Source organism: Sminthopsis crassicaudata, chromosome 3 (assembly GCF_048593235.1).
Source record: "Sminthopsis crassicaudata isolate SCR6 chromosome 3, ASM4859323v1, whole genome shotgun sequence".
NCBI classification, from domain to species: Eukaryota; Metazoa; Chordata; class Mammalia; order Dasyuromorphia; family Dasyuridae; genus Sminthopsis; species Sminthopsis crassicaudata.
In genome coordinates, this window is record NC_133619.1 from 174297530 (window position 1) to 174320168 (window position 22639).

At 36.2% G+C, this 22639-nt stretch overlaps 1 protein-coding gene across 4 annotated transcripts in view; it reads right to left on the bottom strand.

The window, feature by feature from the left end:
- Positions 1-581: 581 nt before the first annotated feature.
- The window catches only part of RASA3 (RAS p21 protein activator 3), a 292598-nt gene continuing 270540 nt past the window's right edge, over positions 582-22639 (bottom strand). For all 4 annotated transcript variants that reach the window (XM_074299614.1, XM_074299612.1, XM_074299611.1 and 1 more), the window contains 4 exons: positions 16474-16682; positions 12449-12552; positions 5950-6133; positions 582-2872 (listed from right to left, as the gene is read on the bottom strand). In XM_074299614.1, coding sequence (XP_074155715.1) covers positions 2797-2872; positions 5950-6133; positions 12449-12552; positions 16474-16682 — 573 coding nt within the window. In that variant the 3' untranslated portion in view covers positions 582-2796. The remainder of the gene's footprint in view (positions 2873-5949; positions 6134-12448; positions 12553-16473; positions 16683-22639) is intronic.

The window sequence follows — 22639 nt, forward strand, 5'->3', positions numbered from 1 at the left end:
ATTTTAACTACCAATTTCAATCTACTTCCCCTGGGCCAAGCCACTCACATACCTTTGTAGTGACCTCACTTTTCTTTTTTACCCTTCTGGTCTTGGTCCATTCTCTTTCCCCTGAACTGACCACTCTTCCCCAATGACTGCACTGACATTAATGAATGACATGGGAGCAGTGCCAGCCATATTCCTATCTTGTCATTCCACACTTAGTAAGCATCTTATTAGTCATCTGAAGGGCACATCAACCCTACTTATCGTGGCCTTCCACTTTCTTCCCATCTTTCAAGGTGAATAACATCTGGAAACATGTGCAATTCCATTGGTTACAATTTCTACCTAAAAGGCTCCTCAGTAAATTATGTTCTAATTCATGCCAGCAACAGGGGAATATACCTTAAGACTTAAATGATCATTCAATGAGATTCCACATGAGATCAATTTCCATGTCCATTTCTCTCCATTTGCCTCTGTTCAGATGATATCTAATAATAGCTACTTCTATCAGGCCTTAAATTCTTCCCAATAAGACCACCCCACATATATAGAGAATCATAAATGCAACACTAATGAAAAACCAAAGCCTGTTTTCAGAAAGAATAAAACATTTGTTTTAATTGGCAAGTAAAATACATCACAGATCATTAGTATTTTATAAACAGAATATTAAGTTATAAACCCATGTTAAAAATTGCAGTTTAGTGGCTGCCTAATTGCTGTGTGCCCCAAATTTGATTTTCTGCATCATTTTACTACCCACCCTCCACTATTTCTTTGATGACAAAGAACATCATCATTTTTCCCCACTTAGGTTAAGAGTCTGAACTATAATATTTCCAAACAAGAACAGAGAGAAATTATGACGTAAACATCACCATACTATAAAACAGAGCTTTGCAAAAACCAGCCAGCCACATAAGCACATTGCAAACCCATTGAGAATACTGGCTTTTAAATGCTCTAGCAAACGAGCTTGATAGCAAAATGAAGAGGTTTTTACTTGCATGTTTTTTTAAAATTCTGGTCCAACTTGTTCCATTAACCTCCCCACCAAAAGCATCTGTAGCTGCTGCCCTATGAAAGCTGCTCCCAAAACCATGGCCAAGGCTCTGAAGAGGATTCAGGGTGACAAGGGCAAAACACTTTTTTTAGGAACTGGCAGAACAAAGTTTTGGCAGTCAAAGAACATGTATTTTTCAATCTTAAGATTTCTTCCCTTCCAACACCACTTATTGGTATTAGTGAGATACACAGTTTATTTATCCCTCTTTACTGGCATACTCGAAATGGCTAGAGAGTTGGCCTTCAACTGGGGGATACCTGGGTTCTCTGATGTGGGTTGGCTGTGTGACCTTGATTCTAAGGTCACTTAACCCTATTTGTGCCTTAGGCAGCTCTCTAAGACTATCATCTGGAAAGAATACATTAATCTATTGGTAGAGGAAATTCCTCTCTAGGAGAAAATCATTGATCTGTTAAAAAAAGAAAAAAAAAACACTGCCAAATTGCATCTCTCCACTGGCAATTTAATGATCACAGGCTCCAATGCTTTAACACTGAGTTACATTTTTTTATCAAAGAGTTCATTTAAAAAACTGTCTTTAAAAATATTAATAAAAACATTTTGAAAATGTATATATCTTTTTTTTTAATTCCTCCCAAATCCCCAAAGTGGTGCCCAACAGTTTGGAATCTGGTTTTAAATATCATTCAGTAGGGAAAAAATAGCTCTGTAGCTCTAAATCTGGAATTTGGTACCAATCCCAGTTGATAGGCACTAGTCTGGGCACATTATCCTTGCCTGAAGTAAGGCAGCGCCCTTTAAACCAGAAGCCACCAGTTGATGCTTCATACCTCTTGCAACATGACCCTTTCAAGAGCAACCAGTCCCACAGTGCTCTCTATCACACTTGTGGCAGATATAGTAAAAGACTTGGAGAGGATATTGGAGTTCCATGTCCCTTTCCATCCCCAGGATACTAGCTGGAATTTTTGAAGTTGGCCCTGAACTGTCTTGGGCAAAAGGCTACAGCCCCTATTAGGTCTGCAGAAGAAACTCTGTATCTCAAAAATACCAAGAGTACCATTTGGATTTGGATTTCTAAGAAAGTCTGCATGTTACAGCCACAAAACTTATTATCTAGCTTAAAAAAACCCACAAGAGACCCTGTTCTCCAGCCTGTCCCCTACAAACTACACAATGACAGGCTAATTTAAAAAAAGAAAGGATCTTCTTAACTTCATTGAATGTGTTAAAAGCAGAGTGTTACAAAGCATTTTCTAAGGGACTACAGAGATGGGTGGAATACTGTACAGTAATGGGGAACAGCAAAACTGCATGTGAAACAAACAAACAAAAAAATACACAGCTCTAAAAATTCTGCTGCCTATTAATCAAGTCCACAACAGCAGGCTTGGCTTCCCAAAGGCGGTGGACTGCTGGAGTGCTGTCAAGATGACGTCCACACAATCTTGATCATTGAACTGATCTCTAGATTCCCAAGGGACTGAGGCAAATTCAGACGATGACAACAAACATGCCAGGGAGGCAGGAGTTCAGTCACCTGGCAAACACCAGATGAATAAAGTGCATAGCAACTATTATAACAGTTCTTGGAGAGAGGAAAGAACACGTTAAGTCTCAAGTTCCATAAGCTTGACTTGTTATCTACACATTTTCTGACATGTGGATCCCTTTCCATGCTTGCTTTGTCTTTTGTTGTTGTTTGTTATTTTCCTTTTCAAAAGTCTCAGCTTCCCTCATCCAATCCTACTGCTCCATCCTGGGTCATCTTTCCAATTCTAAATGGAATGCGCAGAAATCTCAGATTGTTGTCGAATGTAACTCTGGAAACTCTTATCTCCAATGGGATGTTCTCTGTAATGGACACAGGGAGGAAAAAAAATGAGTCTTTCTTGTCTATCACTTGAGACACAACCTGTGTATTGGTATGGTCAATAATGCTTTCTGATGGTAAAATTGATATCTGCATTAAGTATTGACAACAGCAAACACAGATTTCTAGGTTTTCTTATCTGCAAAATGAGGGAGTTGGATGCTGAGTTTAATATATCTCTTCCTATTGCAACAAGATGAAAATTATACTGTTTGGGGTCAAAATCTCAAGGAAAAGATGGTGTAACTCAGAATAACAGCAATTTGTGTGAAATTTATTTCAGGATTTTAGCTGACCACAAGCTCAATCTAAATGAGACTGGTTTTTTGTTTGTTTGTTTGTTTGTTCTGTTTTTGTTTTTATTTTGTTTTGTTTTAATGAATGTACTCTTCTTTTGTCTTTTTTGGGGAGAGGGGAAGGGGTTACAAAGCAATTAGGATTAAGTAACTTGCTTAAGGTCACACAGCAAATAAGTGTTAAGTGTCTGAGATCTGATTTGAATCCAGGTGTTTCTAACTCCAGGGTCAGTACTCTATGCACTGTGCCATCTAGTTGCTCCTAATGAATATATATACTCTTAAGTAGAAATTGGGAAAAGAAAAGGGCCACACAGAAAATCACTTCCAGAGTACTATGTTTAGTTCTGAGGGACAGCTAGATGGGACAGTAGATAGTCCACTGGCTCTGGAGTTGGGAGGATCTGAATTCAAATTGGGGCTCAGACACTGACTAATTGTTTGACCCTGAGCTAGACACGATTGCCTCACAAAAAAAGAAAAAAGCAAAAAAAGCAAAATCCAAGTTACACTCAGCTCTATTCCTCAGGACAGTAACAAATTCAAAACTTGTCTGGAGGATGTTGGCCAGGATGGCAAAAGGGAGGAGGGATCTATTCTATGAAAGAATATGAGGTATTTAACTTAAGGAAAAAAAGATTTGGTGGAGGTGGGTATCTCAGTCCATTTAGAGGACTTAGAAACATTCCAAAAGAGTGTAACCAGTCAAGAGTATTAAGTAATACCTAAAAAAGGATTTGGTAAGATTCTATGATGGAGGAAGGAGTGAGTACAATGCAGAGATACTATCACAAGGAAATTGAAGCCCAAAAAACTAGAGGCTTTTTAAAATTATTATTACATGGTTGTGATTCACTGTCTTCAAATATTTAAAAGCATTGACAGGTAAAGAAGGAATAGACATAATCTACATAGCACGACAAAACAAAATTGATGTCATTCAGAAGGTTTGGTTCAAATAAGGGTTTTTAGAAAATAACAATTTGAGATATTTTTAAATCCCCCCCACTCTTCAATCACAAGCAAAGATTGAATATCCTTTAGTCAGAGATATTACAGAGGGGAGGATCCCTGAATTAGGTGGGGATCTAGAATAAAGGGAATGAGAAGGGCCAAGTTTTAATTCTACTTCTGCTCCCTAAATACATGTGAGAACCTAAGCAAGAAAATCATTTCTTTTTTTTTCTTTTTTTTTTTTTTTTGAAAAGGACTACAGTTCTTTATCCATTAAACGAGGGAGTTGAACCAGATGACCTCCAAGGAGGTCTTCAATTCTATCCTGATGGTCCCATGATTATAATGCAAAATTCTTTGTTTATTTCTGATGCTAGTTCTAGGTAAGTAGTGAATAATCTGCTCCATGGGGAAGCAATACATTCTGTACCTATCTTCTGATGACTTAGGAACATTGTTTCATATTAAATGGCTCTGTAATGGTCTCCAAGTTGGTGTTTTCTATTCTAGAGAAACAGACACAATAGAATTTCCATGCCACAGAATGTGGGGTTAAAATTCAAAAGTCACAAGAGCAAAGAAGACCAAAACCAATAAAAGTGATATTAGATAAACTTCATGCTCTCATTTTAGGATTTATAGGGATAGAAGACAGTTTTTATTATTGTAGGGAAATTTCCTTGACAACTTGTCTGTAACTGGTGTTCTTAGAGAGTTTTCTGGGGGCCTTGGGAGGTTGTGACTGGCCCTTGTTCAATAGGTACTAGGTCTTGCTGACTCCAAACCCAATCTTCTATCCACTATAATATGCTGGCTTTCATTTAAGATAAACCATAAATCTTTCTTTCTTTCTTTGGAGACAATGGGGGTTAAATAACGACCAGGATCACATAGCTAGCTAAGTGTCAGAGATTTTAATTCAGGTCCAGTGTTCTATTGACTGCACCATCTAGCTGACCCATAAATCAGTTGCAATAAAACAATATTAAGATGGGTTAAGAAGACACAAGTTAAAAGTCTTTCTCCCTAACACATCTTAGCTGTGTAATCATATACCAGTCACTTAACTGTTCAGAGCTAAGCTATAGATGAGTTGTTCATCTACATTCATGGAGGGAGTTTCCATATACCAATGAAATTCTAGATAGGAACCAACATCCAAATCCATTGTTCTTGAGCATTCGCTTCCTATATCATTCATTCTGGTGCCCTCTAAGAAAGTAGTCTCTTGTGTATTTTCTATATTCAACTTAATAGTGATATTCCATTGTCCTGAGTGTCTATGGTTAATATCTTAGGGTGATTTAGTCCCTTATCAGACCCCTCTGACTGTTATTGGAGAAAGGAAGTCATTGAGAATGGTTGATAGAAAAAAAAATGAACTTGGGGGCAAACCTGACTTTACCCCAGCTATTAAGTACTGAGATGTAACTTTCATTTGTTCACTCATTTGTCAGTCATTTCTGATTCTTTATGATTTTATTTGGAGATTTCTTAACAAAAATACTGGAGTAGTTTGCCATTTCCTTCTCCAGTTCATTTTATAGAAAAGGAACAGAGGCAAAAAGGGTTTAAGTAACTTGACCGGGGTCATACAACTAGTAAATGTCTGAGGCTGGATTTGAACTCAGGAAAAATGTGTTTTACTGACTATAGGAAAAGCACTCTAACCATGATCCACCTGGCTTCCCTGAGATATAAGTATCACCTAGAATTTCTCCTTTCTTACAATCTGTCAAAATTTTATAACCACACAAACACAATGAATTAACGGTTCAGAGAGAATGGTCTAATTATTTTCCACTCACTGGCTCCCATATTTTGTCTTCTTGAATTTATCCCTTTTGTATTGGGCGTGCTCCTGTTCTAAAGCACCGACACCTGCTATGATTTGCTTTAGTGTTTTATAAGTCTCCTGAGGGTCATCAATGATGAATGTTGAATATTCTTCCTGTTCGGGTCCATCATAGACAGATTTACTGCCACAAGCCTCTGCAGAAAATGCAAAAAGAGGAGAGAAAATAAAGTTTGGTTAAATGAGGGAAGAAAAATATCAAAACCTTGAGATCCCAGGGTTGCTAGATGGTATTCCAATTTAGTACTTTGCTTGACACATAGTAAGCATTTAATTATATTTCATTCATTCATTTCATTTATCCAGTTCTTGTTGTTTTGTATTTTGTTGTTGCTGTTCCTGTGGGTTTTTGGATTGGGTTTTTAGCTAAGCACTGTGGGAGAGTAGAAATTAATAATCTGCAGTTTATAATTTCCCAAAGCAGTGCTATCCAGAAGAATGAATTGGTACATTAATAAGTACCAAACAGGTACTAACAAGCTCTGCCATAACTCACCAAATTCTGAGAGGTTAATATACTGCCCTAGAAAAACACAGATACAGCCTGAATGAGAGATGAACTACATTGCTCCTATATTACTCTCCAACAAAATTCTTAAGTTTGCAGTAGATTGAAAAGTAACTAAAAAATTCAGTGAGGAACTATAAATTTTTAAAAGGAAAAGAGGAGACAGAGGGAAGCTCATAAGAAAACAAAGAAAAACAGGAAATGTTTGACAGCAGCATGTAGAATTTATTATATACTTTTAAAAAAGCAAGTGGTATGAAATGGAGATTCATGGTTTCATACTGAGTTCTCTTTATGTTCTAGTGTATATATTAAATATGTTCTTTCCTATGTGCTTAAGTTAAATAAGATATTAAAAAAAAAAAAAAAAGACAGCTGGAAACTCAAAAAAGCCCGAACCAAGTCAAATCTACAATATAGTAGAACATAGGATAATTTGGTTCATAGGATTTAGAATTAGAAGGAATTTAGATAGATAGCATTTATGCAAATTTCCTTGTTTATAAGATAAGAAAACAGTCAACAAAGCAACTTGTTCAGGTCACACAGGTACCAAGAACAGATTTGGGCTTTAAACTCTCAATTTTCTGATTTCTAATTCAGTGCTCTTTATATGATTATACAGGTGGGAAATTAAGGTGGGACAAAAAAGATAGCATAAATAAGGCTCAAAGAGTATCATTTATCTACCAGTATAAGCAAGATCACCTTAGAGAGTCATTTTTTTCCCCCTCAGTCAGCTCATGATTCACTCCTTTCACACCTTTCCTTGATTTCTTTCTTATCTATCAAAGCAAAACTGAGAGAAGTAGTCAAACTTTTGCTCTTGGAGACTGTATTGGTCTCACATTACTCTCTCAGGGGACCTATGAAAAGTAGCCAAAATGAACATGGCCTCACAAAGAACCAGTACTCATTTCTACTAAGAAGTTTACAGTATTTGACACTTTTTTGTATTCAACAGAAAGAGAAATATATCAGTTTTTATTAAGAAAAGAAAAATGTTTAAATATGTTCTGGTAAAGAAATTTTGAGCAGTCAGACATATATGAAAGTTTTTTTTTTTTAAGTAGAAAGGAAATTTTAATGAGTTTAGTATAAAAAGTGTCTAATTAGAAATATATCTTAAAAGAAATGAGAAATTAAAACAAACCAAATATAAGCCCAAAAATGAAGAAAAGGGAATTACTTTAAAGAAATCAATTATGACTACAAACCACAAATCTAGGTTTATATGACTATAAACTATAAATCTAGGTTTAAAACCCAGGTATCATCCTAGATTCCTTGTATTTTTTCAAACCTAATAACCAATTTGTTGTTAAATACTGTCATTTCTACTTTTATAACATCTCTTATAAATACTCTTGCACTCTCAATCACTCTGTGACACATCACTTCATGCCTGGATTACTCCAATAGTTTGTTGGTTATTTTCCCTGCTCAAAGTCTTTCCCTTTTTTAGTCCATCTTTTACTCAGCTGTCAAAGTGATCTTAAAGCAGAGGTCAAATAATATGAACTTCCTATTCAATATATTCTTACTAGGTCCCTTATGTCCTTCAGGATCAAGTGAAAAGTCCTCTACTTGGCTCTTACAACTCTTTATAATTTGTCACCTTTTCAGTCTTCTAATCCATTACTCACCTTCACTTATTCTTCAATCAAGTAACACTGGTTTCTTTGAATTTTTCAGAGAAGACACCCCATCTCCTGATTTTGAAAATTTTCATTAATTGCTTCCCTTGCCTAAAATGCTTTCCTGCTTCATTTTTATCTCCTCATTTCCTTCTAGTTTTAGATAAAGTTCTGATTTTTCAAGAAGCATTTCCCAGACACTAATTCACTATTGGTAGAGTTATGAACTGTTTTGTAGAGTTGTAAACTGATCTGACTATTTTGGAGAGCAATTTGAAACTATGTTCAAAAAGCAAATTGCATATCTTTGATCCAGAAATACCACTGCTAGGTCTATATCCCAAAGACATCCAAAAAAGGGGAAAAAGACCTATTTATAGAAAAATATGTATAGAAACTCTTTTGTGATGTCTAAGAATTGGAATCAAAGGGATGCCATCAATTGGGGAATAGCTAAATAAGCTGTGGTATATGATTGGGAATTGAGATATTGACTATTACTGTGCTGTAAGAAATCACAAGCAGGATGGTTTTAGAAAAATTTGGAGTTATGAACTGATACAAATTGAAGTAAGCAGAATCAGGTGAATATTGTATACAGAAACAACAATATTATACGACAATGAATTCTGAATGATTTAACTATTTCTCAGCAATACAATAATCTAAAACAATCCCAAAGGACTAATGATGAAGCATACTATCTGCTTCCAAAGAGTCCAACTCCTCCCTTCTACAAATGAGAGACAGAAGGTTGTGACTTGCCCTAAGTCAAAACTTGTAACAGCCAGAATGCAACCTTCTGATTCCAAAATCAGCAATCTTTCTAATGCACCACACTGTTCTTGTTTGGAGTAAGCCAGTGAACAAGGATATGATAGAAACCATTGTTTGGGGAAGAGAATATAGTGCTAACTGATGCCAGAAGGCAAGATTAATCAACAATTATTTCCTTTCTATGTAACCACTAAGAAGAAAAAAAAATTCAAACTGGAAAGGACAGGATAAAGTCGTAAGAGGTAACTGAAGCACAGGATGGAAAAGAAGATAGGAAGAGGGTTAGCTGGTATAGTAGATGAAGTATTGGACTTATCAAGAAGGCTTGAATTTATTATGATTTTGTAAATTCCTGAATCTGAATCTTACCTCAGACACTTGCTAGCTGTGTGACTCTGGGAAAATCACTTAACCCTGTTTACCTCAGTTTCCTCATTAGTAAAATGAGCTAGAAAAGGAAATGGCAAACCATTGCAGTTTGCCAAGAAAACCCCAAATAGTGTCATGAAGAGTCAGACACAAATGAATAGAGTGAACAACAAAGACAGTGACAATGACACAGCAAGGCAGTAAAATGATCACTAGAAAACAAGTCTCCTGATGACTAGCCCCCTGTACCTCTATTCCATGATAATCTGACTGTGGAAAACAGGAATAGTAACAAAAGACTGAAGATGAACAATTTTTTATAAAAAGAAGAAAAGAGGAAGAACCAAAAAGTATCAATCATAAACCTGATGGCATATTCTACAAAACATCTGTGATAATGATTAAATGAGATTATAAAAGGTTTAGAAAAGGAGGAGGTAACTGATATATATACATTGCAGAGGTTCACTAGGAACAGTGCCAGAGGTTGGTAGTAGGCTGCTGCTACAGCATTTCTGGATTTCTATAAAGTTTTTCACAAATTTTCTCTTAATATCACTGTGGCTAAAGAGTTATAAGAATAGATTACTGTGCTGTCAGGTAAATCTAACATTTGTTAAGTTATTTGTTGATTTAGCAACTGTCCTTAAAGACAATTAACAGGGCTAAGCCACTCTGGAAAAAAAAAATTCTAATGAGATGCTGCAAGCCTCAGTCCTAGGCCATGTTTTGCTCAACATTTTTTATTAACAACTTGGACAGATACAGAGATAGCATGCTTGTGAAGTTTACAGTTGACACAAAGCTGAAAAGGAAGTTATGATTGGAATGATGGAATCAGGATTCAAAAAGACCTTGAAATGACTGGCCAAAACCAACAAGAAACTTCACAACAATAAATAGAGTTTCAAAGAAAATCAGTCACAAAAGTACCAGATGGGACAGATTTGGCTAAACAAATGCTCACAGGGAAACTACTTGCTACCCATTTTCAAACTGCCATGTCTCTAAGTTCCAGTCCTACCTATGATCTGGAACTCAAGCTCCCTCACTGGGACTCTGAGCTTCCCACTGGTCACTGGGGAGTACTCATTGTTTCTAGCCCTAAGTCAATTCCACTGCAATCTTCCTAGCCATTATCACCCTACTGCACCAGGGAGTTGTTACATACTCCTACTCTTTGCTTCCCTTGCCTCCCAATTCTGTTGGAGTTCAATAATCCAATCCATCTCTAGAAAAGATATGCCAATCAATTTCCTGATGTCTAATCACTATTCCTGTGACTTTACTGTCCAAAACACTTCTTGCCCAAATCTTCCCCATATATTTTGTCTTTCTTTTTTAGAATTTAAGGACCCTGAGAGGAGAGACTGTCTAGTTGGCTTGTATTTGTATATCTGGCACATTGTAAGTGCTTAATAAATGCCTTTTAAACTTTTTATTTTTCAAAACACTCATGCATTTTAGCTGATCACAACTCAAAATAGCCCTTCTAATGAAGCTAACAAAAGAATGGAATCATATGGCACATTAACAGAATCTTTTGATCAAAGGAAATAACAATTTTGCTATGTTTTGCAATGATCAATCCATATCAGGAATATTATGCTCAGGTATGCTTGCTATACTCATGTCTCACCTTAAGAGGCACTAAAAACAAATTCATATGAAAAAGTGGTGAAAGTTCTGAAAATCATGTCATATAAAGAATAGTTGAGGAAACTGGGGTTGTTAATCCATAGAAGGAAAGACTTATAGTAGATATTAAGATGCCTAATATTTATATAGTAGTTTAAGATTTGTAAAGAACTTTTACACATTAATTTTTTTTTGATTTTCCCAACAATCCCAGGAGAAAGGTACTATCATCCCCATTTTACAGATGAGGAAACTGAGACTGAGAGCTATTAAATGTCCAAAACAGGACAAATAAATGATATTTTGCTGACTCCAGACCAATATTTTATCATTATCATTTATCTTCCCTCCTCCCTCCCTCCTCCTCTCTGTCTCTGTCTCTCTGTCTCTGTCTGTCTCTATCTCTGTCTCTCTATTATTTCTGTCTTTCTGTTCCTTTCTCTGTATTTCTGTCTTTCTTTCTCTCTCTCTTTATATATGTGAGCCAAGATGAGTCATAAAAGGATGTCCCATTGGGTGGGGACTAGGTCAATTACAGATGTGCACAGAAATAATTGCCAACTCCAGATTAAAATATTTTCCAGGTTTCTGTCCACGCTTTGCCTGGCTGCCTTCTATCAAAAATAAGGGGGGGGGGAACAGAAAAAGCAGCAGCAGCAGCAGTTGTCTTTAAAGGCTTTAAAGGCTAGCTTCACATTTCAAGGGGTGCCTAAGATTCCTCTATCATGCTGTTTTCCCTACTGCAGATCTGAGGTGGAAAACATATTGCAAAGCAGTAAAATATGAGTTTATTAGACAAATGAAGGAGCACCTTTATCTCTGCTTTTTCTATTAATTAAATCCATCAAACTGTATATTTATTATGTAAACTTTTTTCAGTTTGGATTTTGTTTTTTGTTTTGTTAAAATCAGTGATGCTTTCACAAAAGCTTATAAGCAAAGCTGTTTTTTTTTGTTTGCTTGGTTTTTTTTGAATGTTCATGTTCTGTGTTGTGTAATAAATGAAGAAATAAAAATTATATATATATATATGTATATGTTTGTGTATCTATCTACATACATATATATGCATGTATATATATAGGTATATATATATGTATATATGTATGTCTATATATAGTAAACCAAAAAAACTGGTCTTGATTGTGAAGAAGATTGCAAAGAGATATTTAGGACATGATAAATTATTATAACTGCTCAGAGTAAGCAAGTTCTGCCTTATCCTCATATTATTTAGAATTTCTGTGGTTAAAAGTCATCTTTAAAATCTTTGCCTAATTTACAAAGAACTTCTTAGCACCAGAGTCATAAACATAAGTACTTGTATCATGAGTCTACATACACACAAATCCACAGCTGTTTCAGGAAAAGAATTCTCACTTCCCCTCATAGCAGGATCTGACGGATTTCTAGTGGATTAATCCCATATTATGTGTCATATCAGTTCTGTTCCCTCAGAAAAGATCCTTTTTTATCTTGAACATATAACAATTGCTGTGATAACATAAGCATTTCTTGCTTACCTTGCATCTTTTCTAATTTATTCATATACAAGTTGAAAAGGGAGTAGATTCGCTCTGTCTCTCGGTCCCCATCAATATCAAGCTGTATGTTTGCTGGAAGGCCACTATAAAAAATAAGAAAAAGAAGTTTGTGTTTTTTTAAAAGCAACACTACTATCAAGTTAATATTTTGATGCTCTCCAAATTACTACCCAAAGAATTTGAGGTTGTTCAAAATTTGGGGGATCACTGGTTTTCCAGGAGTATAAAAAGAGCTTTAAACAAAGGTTAAAAATATGTGTGGGAAAGGGCAAGGTGTGTGAAAGTACGCACACACAATTTCATATAATCCTGAGGAGATGTGTTTATATATTAATTCGAGTGAAAAAAAACTTGAGATCTGCAGCTGAAACAGATTAGTGTGAGTCAAGAATGTGATGTAGCAACCAAAAAAACCTGATAGAATCTTAGTTTGTATCAAGAGCTAGAATCTAGAGCTCTGCAGTTTAGAGCACATCTATAGGATTGTGAACCACTCTGGGTCCAATGTCTGAGAGAAACTGATACGCTGGAGGACATCCAAAAGAGGGGAACTAGGGTGTAAAATGTTCAGCCTGGAGAAGGCTGCTGGGAAGAGAGAAACAGAGAAACAGATACAGACAGAGGCAGACAGACAGAGATAGATAGAGACCCAAAGACAGACAGAGACAGAAACACAGAGAAAAGAGACAGAGATACACAGAGAGAAACAGAAAAGTCAAGAGAGCAGAGAAACAGACAGAAAGACAAAGACAGAGAGGAATAGTCTCCTTGAAGATCTTTCAGATGTAAAAAATTATGAGATGTGTCTCTAGAGGGCATAACTAGGAACAATATGTGGAAGTCACAGAAATTCAGGTTTAGGCTCAAAGAAAGGAAGAATTTCCTTAAACAATTAGAATGACTCAAAAATGGAATAATCTGTCTTAATGAAGGAAAGACTTCCAAGGTCATCGAAAGAGTCTAGCCCAAGGCTAGATACTTTATACAAGGGATTCATGACTCAGATACAGCTTGGACTGGATTTTATAGTCTTAGGTATGAAAGACCTCAAAATGACTTCCTCAATTCTCAGAAAATAGGGGTGTGTGTGTGTGTGTGTGTGTGTGAGTGTGTGTGTGTGTGTTTTCACAACTTTCAAATGAATTTGTACTGATCTTGAGTGTTAAAATTACAGTGATTCAAACTTTTTTTCTATTCAGAGCTCGCTCTCTCGCCCTCTTAGACAATTCTTTCTCTTTTTCTCATGCTAGTCCCCACAATGCACTGGACCACATTCCCCAAGCATGCCCTGAATTCCAACTCCTGTCTTTGCTCTCACTTCTCCCAAAGCTTACAATGTCTTCCTACCTTCTATTGGCTTTATTTCAATTCTATGCATTCTCCAAACCCAACCCAAATATTGTGTCTTCCACGAAGTCTTCTCTGAAAATTGCTTCCTCTGGGGAAGCCTTTCTAAATACAAGATGCCACCTGGGTCTTTTTTTTCCCCCCAGAGCATTGGTCCCTTACAGATACTATTCTCTGTCACCCCAGGCTTTCTAGGCTTTTCCCTTAATGTTTTCCTCTCCCCCCCCCCCCCCCCCAGCAGAATGTAAGTACCTTGAGAGCAGGTACTGTCTCTTTTGCTTGCATTTGTATTCCCAGCGATTAGCACAGTGGCTAGCACATAGTAAGCATTTAATAAAGGCTCTGGCTACCTAGCCCTATTTAGTCTGCATTAAAGGTAGTTTTCTTTTTTAACAAAACTATAAGCACCATAAAAGTTGGGACCATCACTGGATATATCTAGTCTTGCACTGCTTCCAGTGAGAACCTAATGTCTGCTGAATTTCATTATAAAGCAGGAACCCCAGGTTTATGTGTGGGGCTATTAGAACTCATTAAGAAATTAAATTTTTAAAAATACTAATACAAAATACAAACCCCAAGTACTTTCCTCCTTTACCTGAGTATCTAAAATAATCTTAATGCAGTTTTAATAATTTCAGAAGTACAAATACTAAAAACTTTTTGAAAACAACATTTGAAAGGTTACTTAAAATGTTAAAATATTGATTTGCTTTTTAAATTAACATTCAAAGTATTAGCAATCTATGGTCAAATTTTTGAACTTCATAAAAACTTTTACCAGCTGTTTTCATCATCTTTGACTTTAGCTTGGCCTAAGAATGAAATTTTAAAAACATTTTGTCCTATCTACCAAATTCATGAATTTAACAAAAATTTATTAGACTCTTACTATGTGCAATTCATTGGGGTTAGGTTGTAGGAAAACAATGATAGAAATCAACATAGTCCTTATATTAAAGGAGGTTATAATCTAATGGGGGATAAGACAGGTATGCAAATAAGTGTAAGAGAAGACAAAATTGGAAAGGACAAAAGGAAGGGCCCAGATAAAACACTAATAAAACTCTGAGTAGGCAAAGATAATTTTCATCATGGAGGAAGAAAAAGTTAGTACTGGAAAGACTGCAAAGGTAAGAAAGGACAAGAAGGAAGAGAAAGATTTTAAGAGAGAAATGTGAATATAGAAGGAAAAGAATTGTAAAAAAAATATTGTAAAATTTGTCAATTGTAAAAGGTAGTATTAATAGGATTTGGATCCTGACTGTACATGGGAGAGTGAGACAAAGGGAAGAACTGAGGAGTTGTCCAAGTTTATGAAATTAGGTGCTGCCTGGAAGGATTGTGATGTTCTTCATAGACATAGAGGAGTTTGGAAGAAAAAAGATTAATTCAATTTAGAGTTTGAGGTATTTTGAGGACATTCAGATGGAAATTTCCAACATACAGAGACGCAGATGTTAATATATTAATAATAGGCATTTATATGGTGCAGTAGAGTTTTTCAAAGTATTTTTCCTCTGGTATCAAAGACAAAAAATGAGGTTTTGATGCATCATGACAGTTTTGATGTGACCCTAACAAGAAGGAAAAAAAAAAAAGACAGAGGGTAACTGAAGTGGCTAAACAAAGAATACTACTTTTACTAATTGACATAGCTAGGTGGCATAGTAGACTGAGAACTGGGAGGTCCTGTGAACCTAAAGCTTCTCCTCTTTTCTACTATAGCTTTGTAATGCGATGGACAGAGTTCTGGGCTTGGTGTCAGAGACATTTGAGTTCAAATCTAGTTTCAGATATTTACCACCTATGTGACTCTGGACAAGTCACTTAATCTATTTGCTGTTGAAGCCCTGGATATCTTAGCCAGAGTCAGGATAAGCAAAAGTCTTATGGGATCCCTCTCAGGGGATTAGATCTAGCAATCTCTAGTCTCTTCCTCTCTCTACCACCAAAGAATGATCCTCCTTCCCCTACTCTACCTGTTGATCTCTCCTCCCTTCTCTCACCACATCTATAGATCCAGCCAGCATGGAGTTGAATAGGGTCATCCTCCAAACATGTTAATAGAGAATTGTCCAATTGGTAATTAGCCCTAAGTGCTGGATTATTACCTTGCATCTAGGTAAAGTATATTCGCAAAGTCCTAGCCCTTTACAATTTGCTTCAGTTTCCTTATTTCTAAAAAAGGAATAATAACAGCACCTATCTTTGAAGTGAGGATTAAATGAGTTAATATTGGTAAAGTGCTAAAATTAATACTGGGCAGAAAGTAGGTACTATAAAAATGCTTATTGCCTTTCTCCTTCTTCCTGATCCACTTGTTTGAAAAATTGTCATCCAAAAACTTTCATATCTAATGATAGAATGCGCCATGTTGTGAAAATTAAAATTAAAAATTTACTAGAATGACAAAAACACATAAAAAAGTGAAATAGTTATACTTTTAAATGATTTTTTGTAAGTTTGTGGCATCCCTGCTTTTCATTAGTTTTTATATACCTCTGGTTCTTGCAGACCAGCATGAAAGAAAGAAAGGCTTCGCTGATCAAAGTAGAAATGGCTGTCCCAATCATTGTAAGCCCAGAAATGGCCTCTATTTCATGGCTTCCCTAAAGGTGGCAATCCTAAGAACAGTGAGCAGCCCGCACCCTTACCCTGTACAAGGTGTACAGCCAGGAGTGGTATCACACGTGGCCTTGCAGCAGAGCCAGTGGCCATTCAGGTATGCTGAGGGGTGGTAGACGGTGAGGCGCTTTTTGTTACACTGACTGACTTTGGTGAGGATGTCAATCCAGTCCTTTGCCTCCACACAGTTGTTGGCTTGGATATACAAAGCTCGCTCTGGCTGGATGACCTGGAACATCTAAAAAGATGCAAGAAATTTTTAAATTTTCTTATTATTCTTTTTATTGCATTTTCTTTTAAAACATAGCTAAAAGAAATGCTTTTGCATGACTGCAGAGGTATAATCTACCTCAAATTGCTTGCCTTCTTGAGTGGAGAGGGGAAGGAGAGAGAAAAGGAAAGAATACAAAACTCAAAACTTTTTTAAGACCATTAGAAATTTTTTTACATGTAATTGAGAAATAAAATTAAGATTAAGTGTAAAAAATGCTTCCTAAAAGTTAAAAAAAAAATTTAAGGATGCAAGAGGATAGATTAATGAACAAAACATGGAGAACAAGGCAGAGCCAGAGGAAGGAAAGGAAGAAACTCTAAACTATGAAAATACTTAATGAACTTAATTTTTTTTGTGTGTGCAGATTCAAATGGTCATCTCTTTTATACTTTCATGTTTATAGACACATAGTAGGCTAATAGATGGTGCTGGACTTGGAGTCAGAAAGGTCTAGATTCAAATCCTGATTTAAAACACTCGCAATAAAATTAAGTATAATTTTCTCTTTATTTTGCTCTTTTTTTTTGAAATATGGCCAATTTAGAATATGTTTTACATAATTAGAGATACATAATTGGTATCATATTGCTTGCCTTCTCAGAGGAAAGGGATAAGAGGAAGGAAACATTTTGGTATTCAAAATTAAAAAGAAAAAGAGTTTAAAAATAAATTGAAATTAGAAAAAAAAAAAGACACTAGCAATCATGATCATGGGCTAGTAAACTTCTTTCTGTGTCAGTTTATTTATAAAATGGGGATAATGATACCTGTAGATTACAGGTGATTTATGTTTATAAATCTTAAAAATCTATATAACCAAAGTAGTTGCAGCAATAATAATGATAATGTGGTTTTATAAAACAATCTTCCTTTTGGAGATGAAGAAGCAGAAACCTCAATAATCACATAATTAATACCCTAGCTTCAAGTCTTTTATTGTTTTTTTATTCTTATCACTGAAGATAGGACAGTAGCAGGTAGAACATATCATCCAGCTGATATTTCCCCATTAGTAGCTAATAATGGCTGCTCCTTATATAGTGCTTTTAAATTTTGCAAAGAGCTCTACAAATGTTATTTCATTTTTATCTTCATAATAATCCTGCAAATTTGGTGTTATTATCATTTATTTTCTTTGATAGTTGGGGAAAATGAAGCAGGCATAGGTTAAGTGTCTAGGGTCACACAGCTAGTAAGTATCTGAAAACAGATTTGACCTCAGATCGTATTACACACTTCAACAACAATACTGTATGAGGATGTATTCTGATGGAAGTGGATATCTTCAACAAAGAGAAGATCTAATTCATTTCCAATTGATCAATGATGGACAGACTCAGCTACACCCAGAAAAGGAACACTGGGAAATGAGTGTAAACTGTTTGCATTTTTGTTTTTTATTCCCAGGTTATTTTTACCTTCTAAAGCCAATTCTTCCTGTGCAACAAGAAATTCGGTTCTGCACACATCTATTGTATCCAGGATATACTGTAACACATTTAATATGTATGGGACTGCCTGCCATCTAGGGGAGGGAGTGGAGGGAAGGAGGGAAAAATTTAGAACAGAAGTGAATGCAAGGGATAATGTTGTAAAAAATTACCCATGCATATGTACTGTCAAAAAAGAAGTTATAATTATAAAATTAATTAAAAATGAATGTTAAAAAAATATGAACTCAGATCATACTGACTCCAGACCCAGCACTCTACCTACTTACTAGCTGTCTCTAGAAAGTAAACTCCTTGAGGGAAGGTATGATTTCCGTTTTTTCATCTCTAAAATGAAGATAATATCAAATTACTTGATTAATAACAATAAAATTACAAGTTATATACTATCCTAGAATTTGTCATGTTTCAGAAACAACTCCCCTTGTAGTTGAGTAGATAGAAGGCAGCAGGTTTATGGGAAAATTAATTAGTCTGGGAAAATAGGGGAAACCTAGGATCTATTTTGAGCATTGCCAGATGACTCATTGGGCAAGCCATTTCCTTCCTCTAACTCTCAGGTTACTTCATCTGAAAAGCCTATGAGATACCACTTATCTCTCCTCCCATGGATATTCTGGGTTTGTCCCCTAAAAATAAAAAAATGGTTACCAGAAGCCAGGCCTTTTCTTTTCATTCTTATTTTAAATGAGAGTTGGGTTTGTGGAATAGCATCCTTCTTTTAGGCAGGAGATTAGCCCTGGAGCTAAGCAGAATCAGGAGAAAGGGGTGGGAGAAGTCTGCTTTGGAAGTAAGGGAGGGACACACACACACACACACACACACACACACACACACGTTCTCTCTCTCTCTCTCTCTCTCTCTCTCTCTCTCTCTCTCTCTCTCTCTCTCTCTCTCTCTCTCTCAGTGGATGCTAAAATCTGGCCATTACTCGACACTTAAAATGAGGTCCTGACAGAATGAACCTAAGACCCACAGGTGCTTTCTGGATAGCCGTCAGCATTCTATCTCCAGAGAAATCTTAATATACTGCAGACCTGTAGCATGTCTCTATTTCTTGGTCTTGAGGCAGAGAAAGAATGCAGCTCTCCCTAAGTACTCCCTCACTGCTATTCCAAAAGAACCAGAGACCAGCAATATGTATGAGTCATCTCTTGCTTATGTTTATCTTTTCTTCTGCAGAGAGCCTTGTTCTGAATCTCAGTGCTTGTTAAGAGAATTATCCTGAGCAGTTAAAGACTTAAAAACACAGCCTGCACCACCCTCAAATATGAAATTTAAAACAAAACAAAACAAAAATCCAAAATCCCTGGGAACAGTGATATGAACATTTCAATTTTTTGAAACTGAAACAACAACAGCATTAATATCTGAGCCCTTCCCACAAGGTCCAAGAATAATTTAGTATTCAGTATGAGTTAACCCTACCTCATCCCCCTCATTTATGAGTTCATTTTGAAATTTTTGAGGGAGATAAGTTGAGTCTTATAAATTGATAAGAAATGAAAGTAAGGAAGAATTAAAAATATGACCATCTTCTGAGTCAGTTATGATAGTGAGTCACAGGAGGTTAAATGTTAAGGATAGCACATGACATTATAGAATAGATAGAGATAGGCAATCTTTCTACTTTATAGGGTGGTTGTGAAGAAAATGCTTTGTAAATTTTAAAGTAATGTAAAAATATAAGTTATTATTAAGGTTGTTGTTTGTCCTTCATTTTTAAAGAGGATCAATGACATCACAATGTTGGGGTAAAATAGTAGATGATGGGAAATGTCCTGAATTGCATGTGAATTGGATTGAAGTAAGACAGAGTTGTGTAAAGTCATCAGCCTCACATTTTCTTCTCTTTGAAGCCAAGAGGCAGGACAAAAGTTAAATGAGTGGAGATGGCCCTGGATGCAGTGGAAGCTTTTGACATCTTTGAACAAGGTCTAATGGAGCTCTAAGTGCTCCACACCACCTGCTTCCGCTGCCTTCACAGCCATTAGAACAAACTATTCTTACCTGCCTATTGTTCCCCCAGAGGATGTCTTCATATGCTTGGGGTAAACATCCCCCTAAATTCACCAATGGGTTTGAGACCCATCAGTTACCCTCAACCTACTTTAGAAGTCTGTCTACTGAGACAGACTAAATCAGACCACCATGCATGCTTCAGCTGCATGGAGTCATAGATTAGAGATAGGTTAAGGTGGATACCAAAGGTGGATGAGGAGCCCTGAAAAGAATGCAGCAAGTACTCACACCAGAACTCTCCACATGCATATCATAGCATGGTTGTTATTAGGTAGACTAAGTCTGTGATTTCATAAGGACTTCACAAGTGAGGGAACACTCTCCGCCAATGCAGAGTCAGCACCTTTTCTACAACTTACAATCTTAGAGAATTATCTAGGGGCACTTTGAGGTTAAAAGACTTGCACTTCTGTATCTTTGCCAAGAATACCCCAAACAGGGCCATAAAGAGTTAGACACAATTAATCAATGACAACAAAATGAAGTTAGACTAGATGAACTCTGAGACCCTTTCCAATTCTAAATCTATGACTGATTTTTAAGATCTAATCCAGTCTCTCTCTCTTTTTTTCCAGGTGCAGAAACAGACCCACAAAGAATAACCATTTTGTTAGTGGTACAGTAAGAATTAGAACTATCTTCTAGTATCACCCTCTTTTTTTTCTCTATCACAGTAATGGATTGTTCTTATAATTCTCTGTCATGCAAACATCTGTTTACTATGTATGCCCTGTGGATACTTTGTGCCTTGCTGTACTAATCTAAGACATATGAATATAAATAAACCACCAGCACTTTACATTAAACCGATCAAACTTCTGTCATGTTCACCAGTTATAATGGCTGAGTTCCTTGTTATTGTTCAGTCATTTCAGTCACGTCCAGTTCTTTGTCATCTATGTTGGGGTTTCTTGGCAAAGATGCCAGAATGAGCTGCCATCTCCTTCTCCACCTTATTATACACATAAAAAACTGAGGCAAATAAGGTTAAATGACTTAATTGGCTGAGATCAGATTTGAACTTAAATCTAGTTTTCCTGACTTTAGGCTCAGCTTTTTATCCATTATGGTGTACTTTTATATTCCATATAGTAGTGCTACTTCCTAGAGCATAAGGTTGGTTGTTGTCCTTTGTTGTTGTTGTTGTTTTCTTTTTCTTTTTTCCTGAGGCAATTGGGATTAAGTGACTTGTCCAGGGTCACACAGCTAAGAAGTGTTAAGTGTCTGAGGTGGGATTTGAACTTAGGTCCTTCTGATTTCAGGGCTGGTACTTTATTCACTGCACCACCTAGCTGCCCCTGTCCTTTGTTCTTAAAGAGGAACAAAATGATATCACTGTTAGCCAAGTTCTTTAGTAATGTCATTTTAATCTTCTTCAAGAATGAAGGACAATCAATCCAATCAAAGAAATATATAGTAAATACTCAGTGCACTGATTTAATGTTAGTGAAACATTACTGTAGCAGGGTGGACTAGCAGAGTTCTCTGGACAGTTTCACAATCGCTAAATAAAAAACCTATCTTAGGCTTTCATAGACTGAAGAAGCAAACAAGTGGTTTTAAGAGTATCAGTCCCACACTGATACATTGTTGGTGGAGTTGTGAAAGAATCCAGCCATTCTGGAGAGCAATTTGGGAACTATGCCCAAAAAGTTGTCAAACTGTGCATACCCTTTGACCCAGCAGTTCTGTTATTGGGATTATATCCCAAAGAAATACTAAAGAGCGGAAAGAGACCTGCATGTGCCAAAATGTTTGTGGCAGCTCTTTTTGTTGTAGCTAGAAACTGGAAGTTGAATGGATGTCCATCAGTTGGAGAATGGTTGGGTAAATTGTGGTATATGAAGGTTATGGAATATTATTGCTCTGTAAGAAATGAGCAGCAGGAGGAATACAGAGAGGCCTGGAGAGACTTAAATCAACTGATGCTGAGTGAAATGAGCAGAACCTGAAGATCACTGTACACTTCAACAACAATACTGTATGAGGATGTATTCTGATGGAAGTGGAAATGTTCAACATAAAGAAGATCCAACTCACTTCCAGTTGATCAATGATGGACAGAAACAACTACACCCAGAGAAGGAACACTGGGAAGTGAATGTAAATTGTTAGCACTACTGTCTATCTACCCAGGTTACTTATACCTTCGGAAGCTAATAATTAATGTGCAACAAGAAAATGGTATTTACACACATATATTGTATCTAGGTTATATTGTAACACATGTAAAATGTATGGGATTACCTGCCATCAGGGGGAGGGAGTGGAGGGAGGGAGGGGATAATTTGGAAAAATGAATATAAATAAATAAATAAACAAACAAACAAACAAACAAATAAATAAAAAAGTATCAGTCCCAGATTAACCTGATTTATAAATTTTTGTATGTTTAGAATTTAAGTCAGCAAGTCCATAACCTCCCTGTACCCAGTGGCTTACGGAATA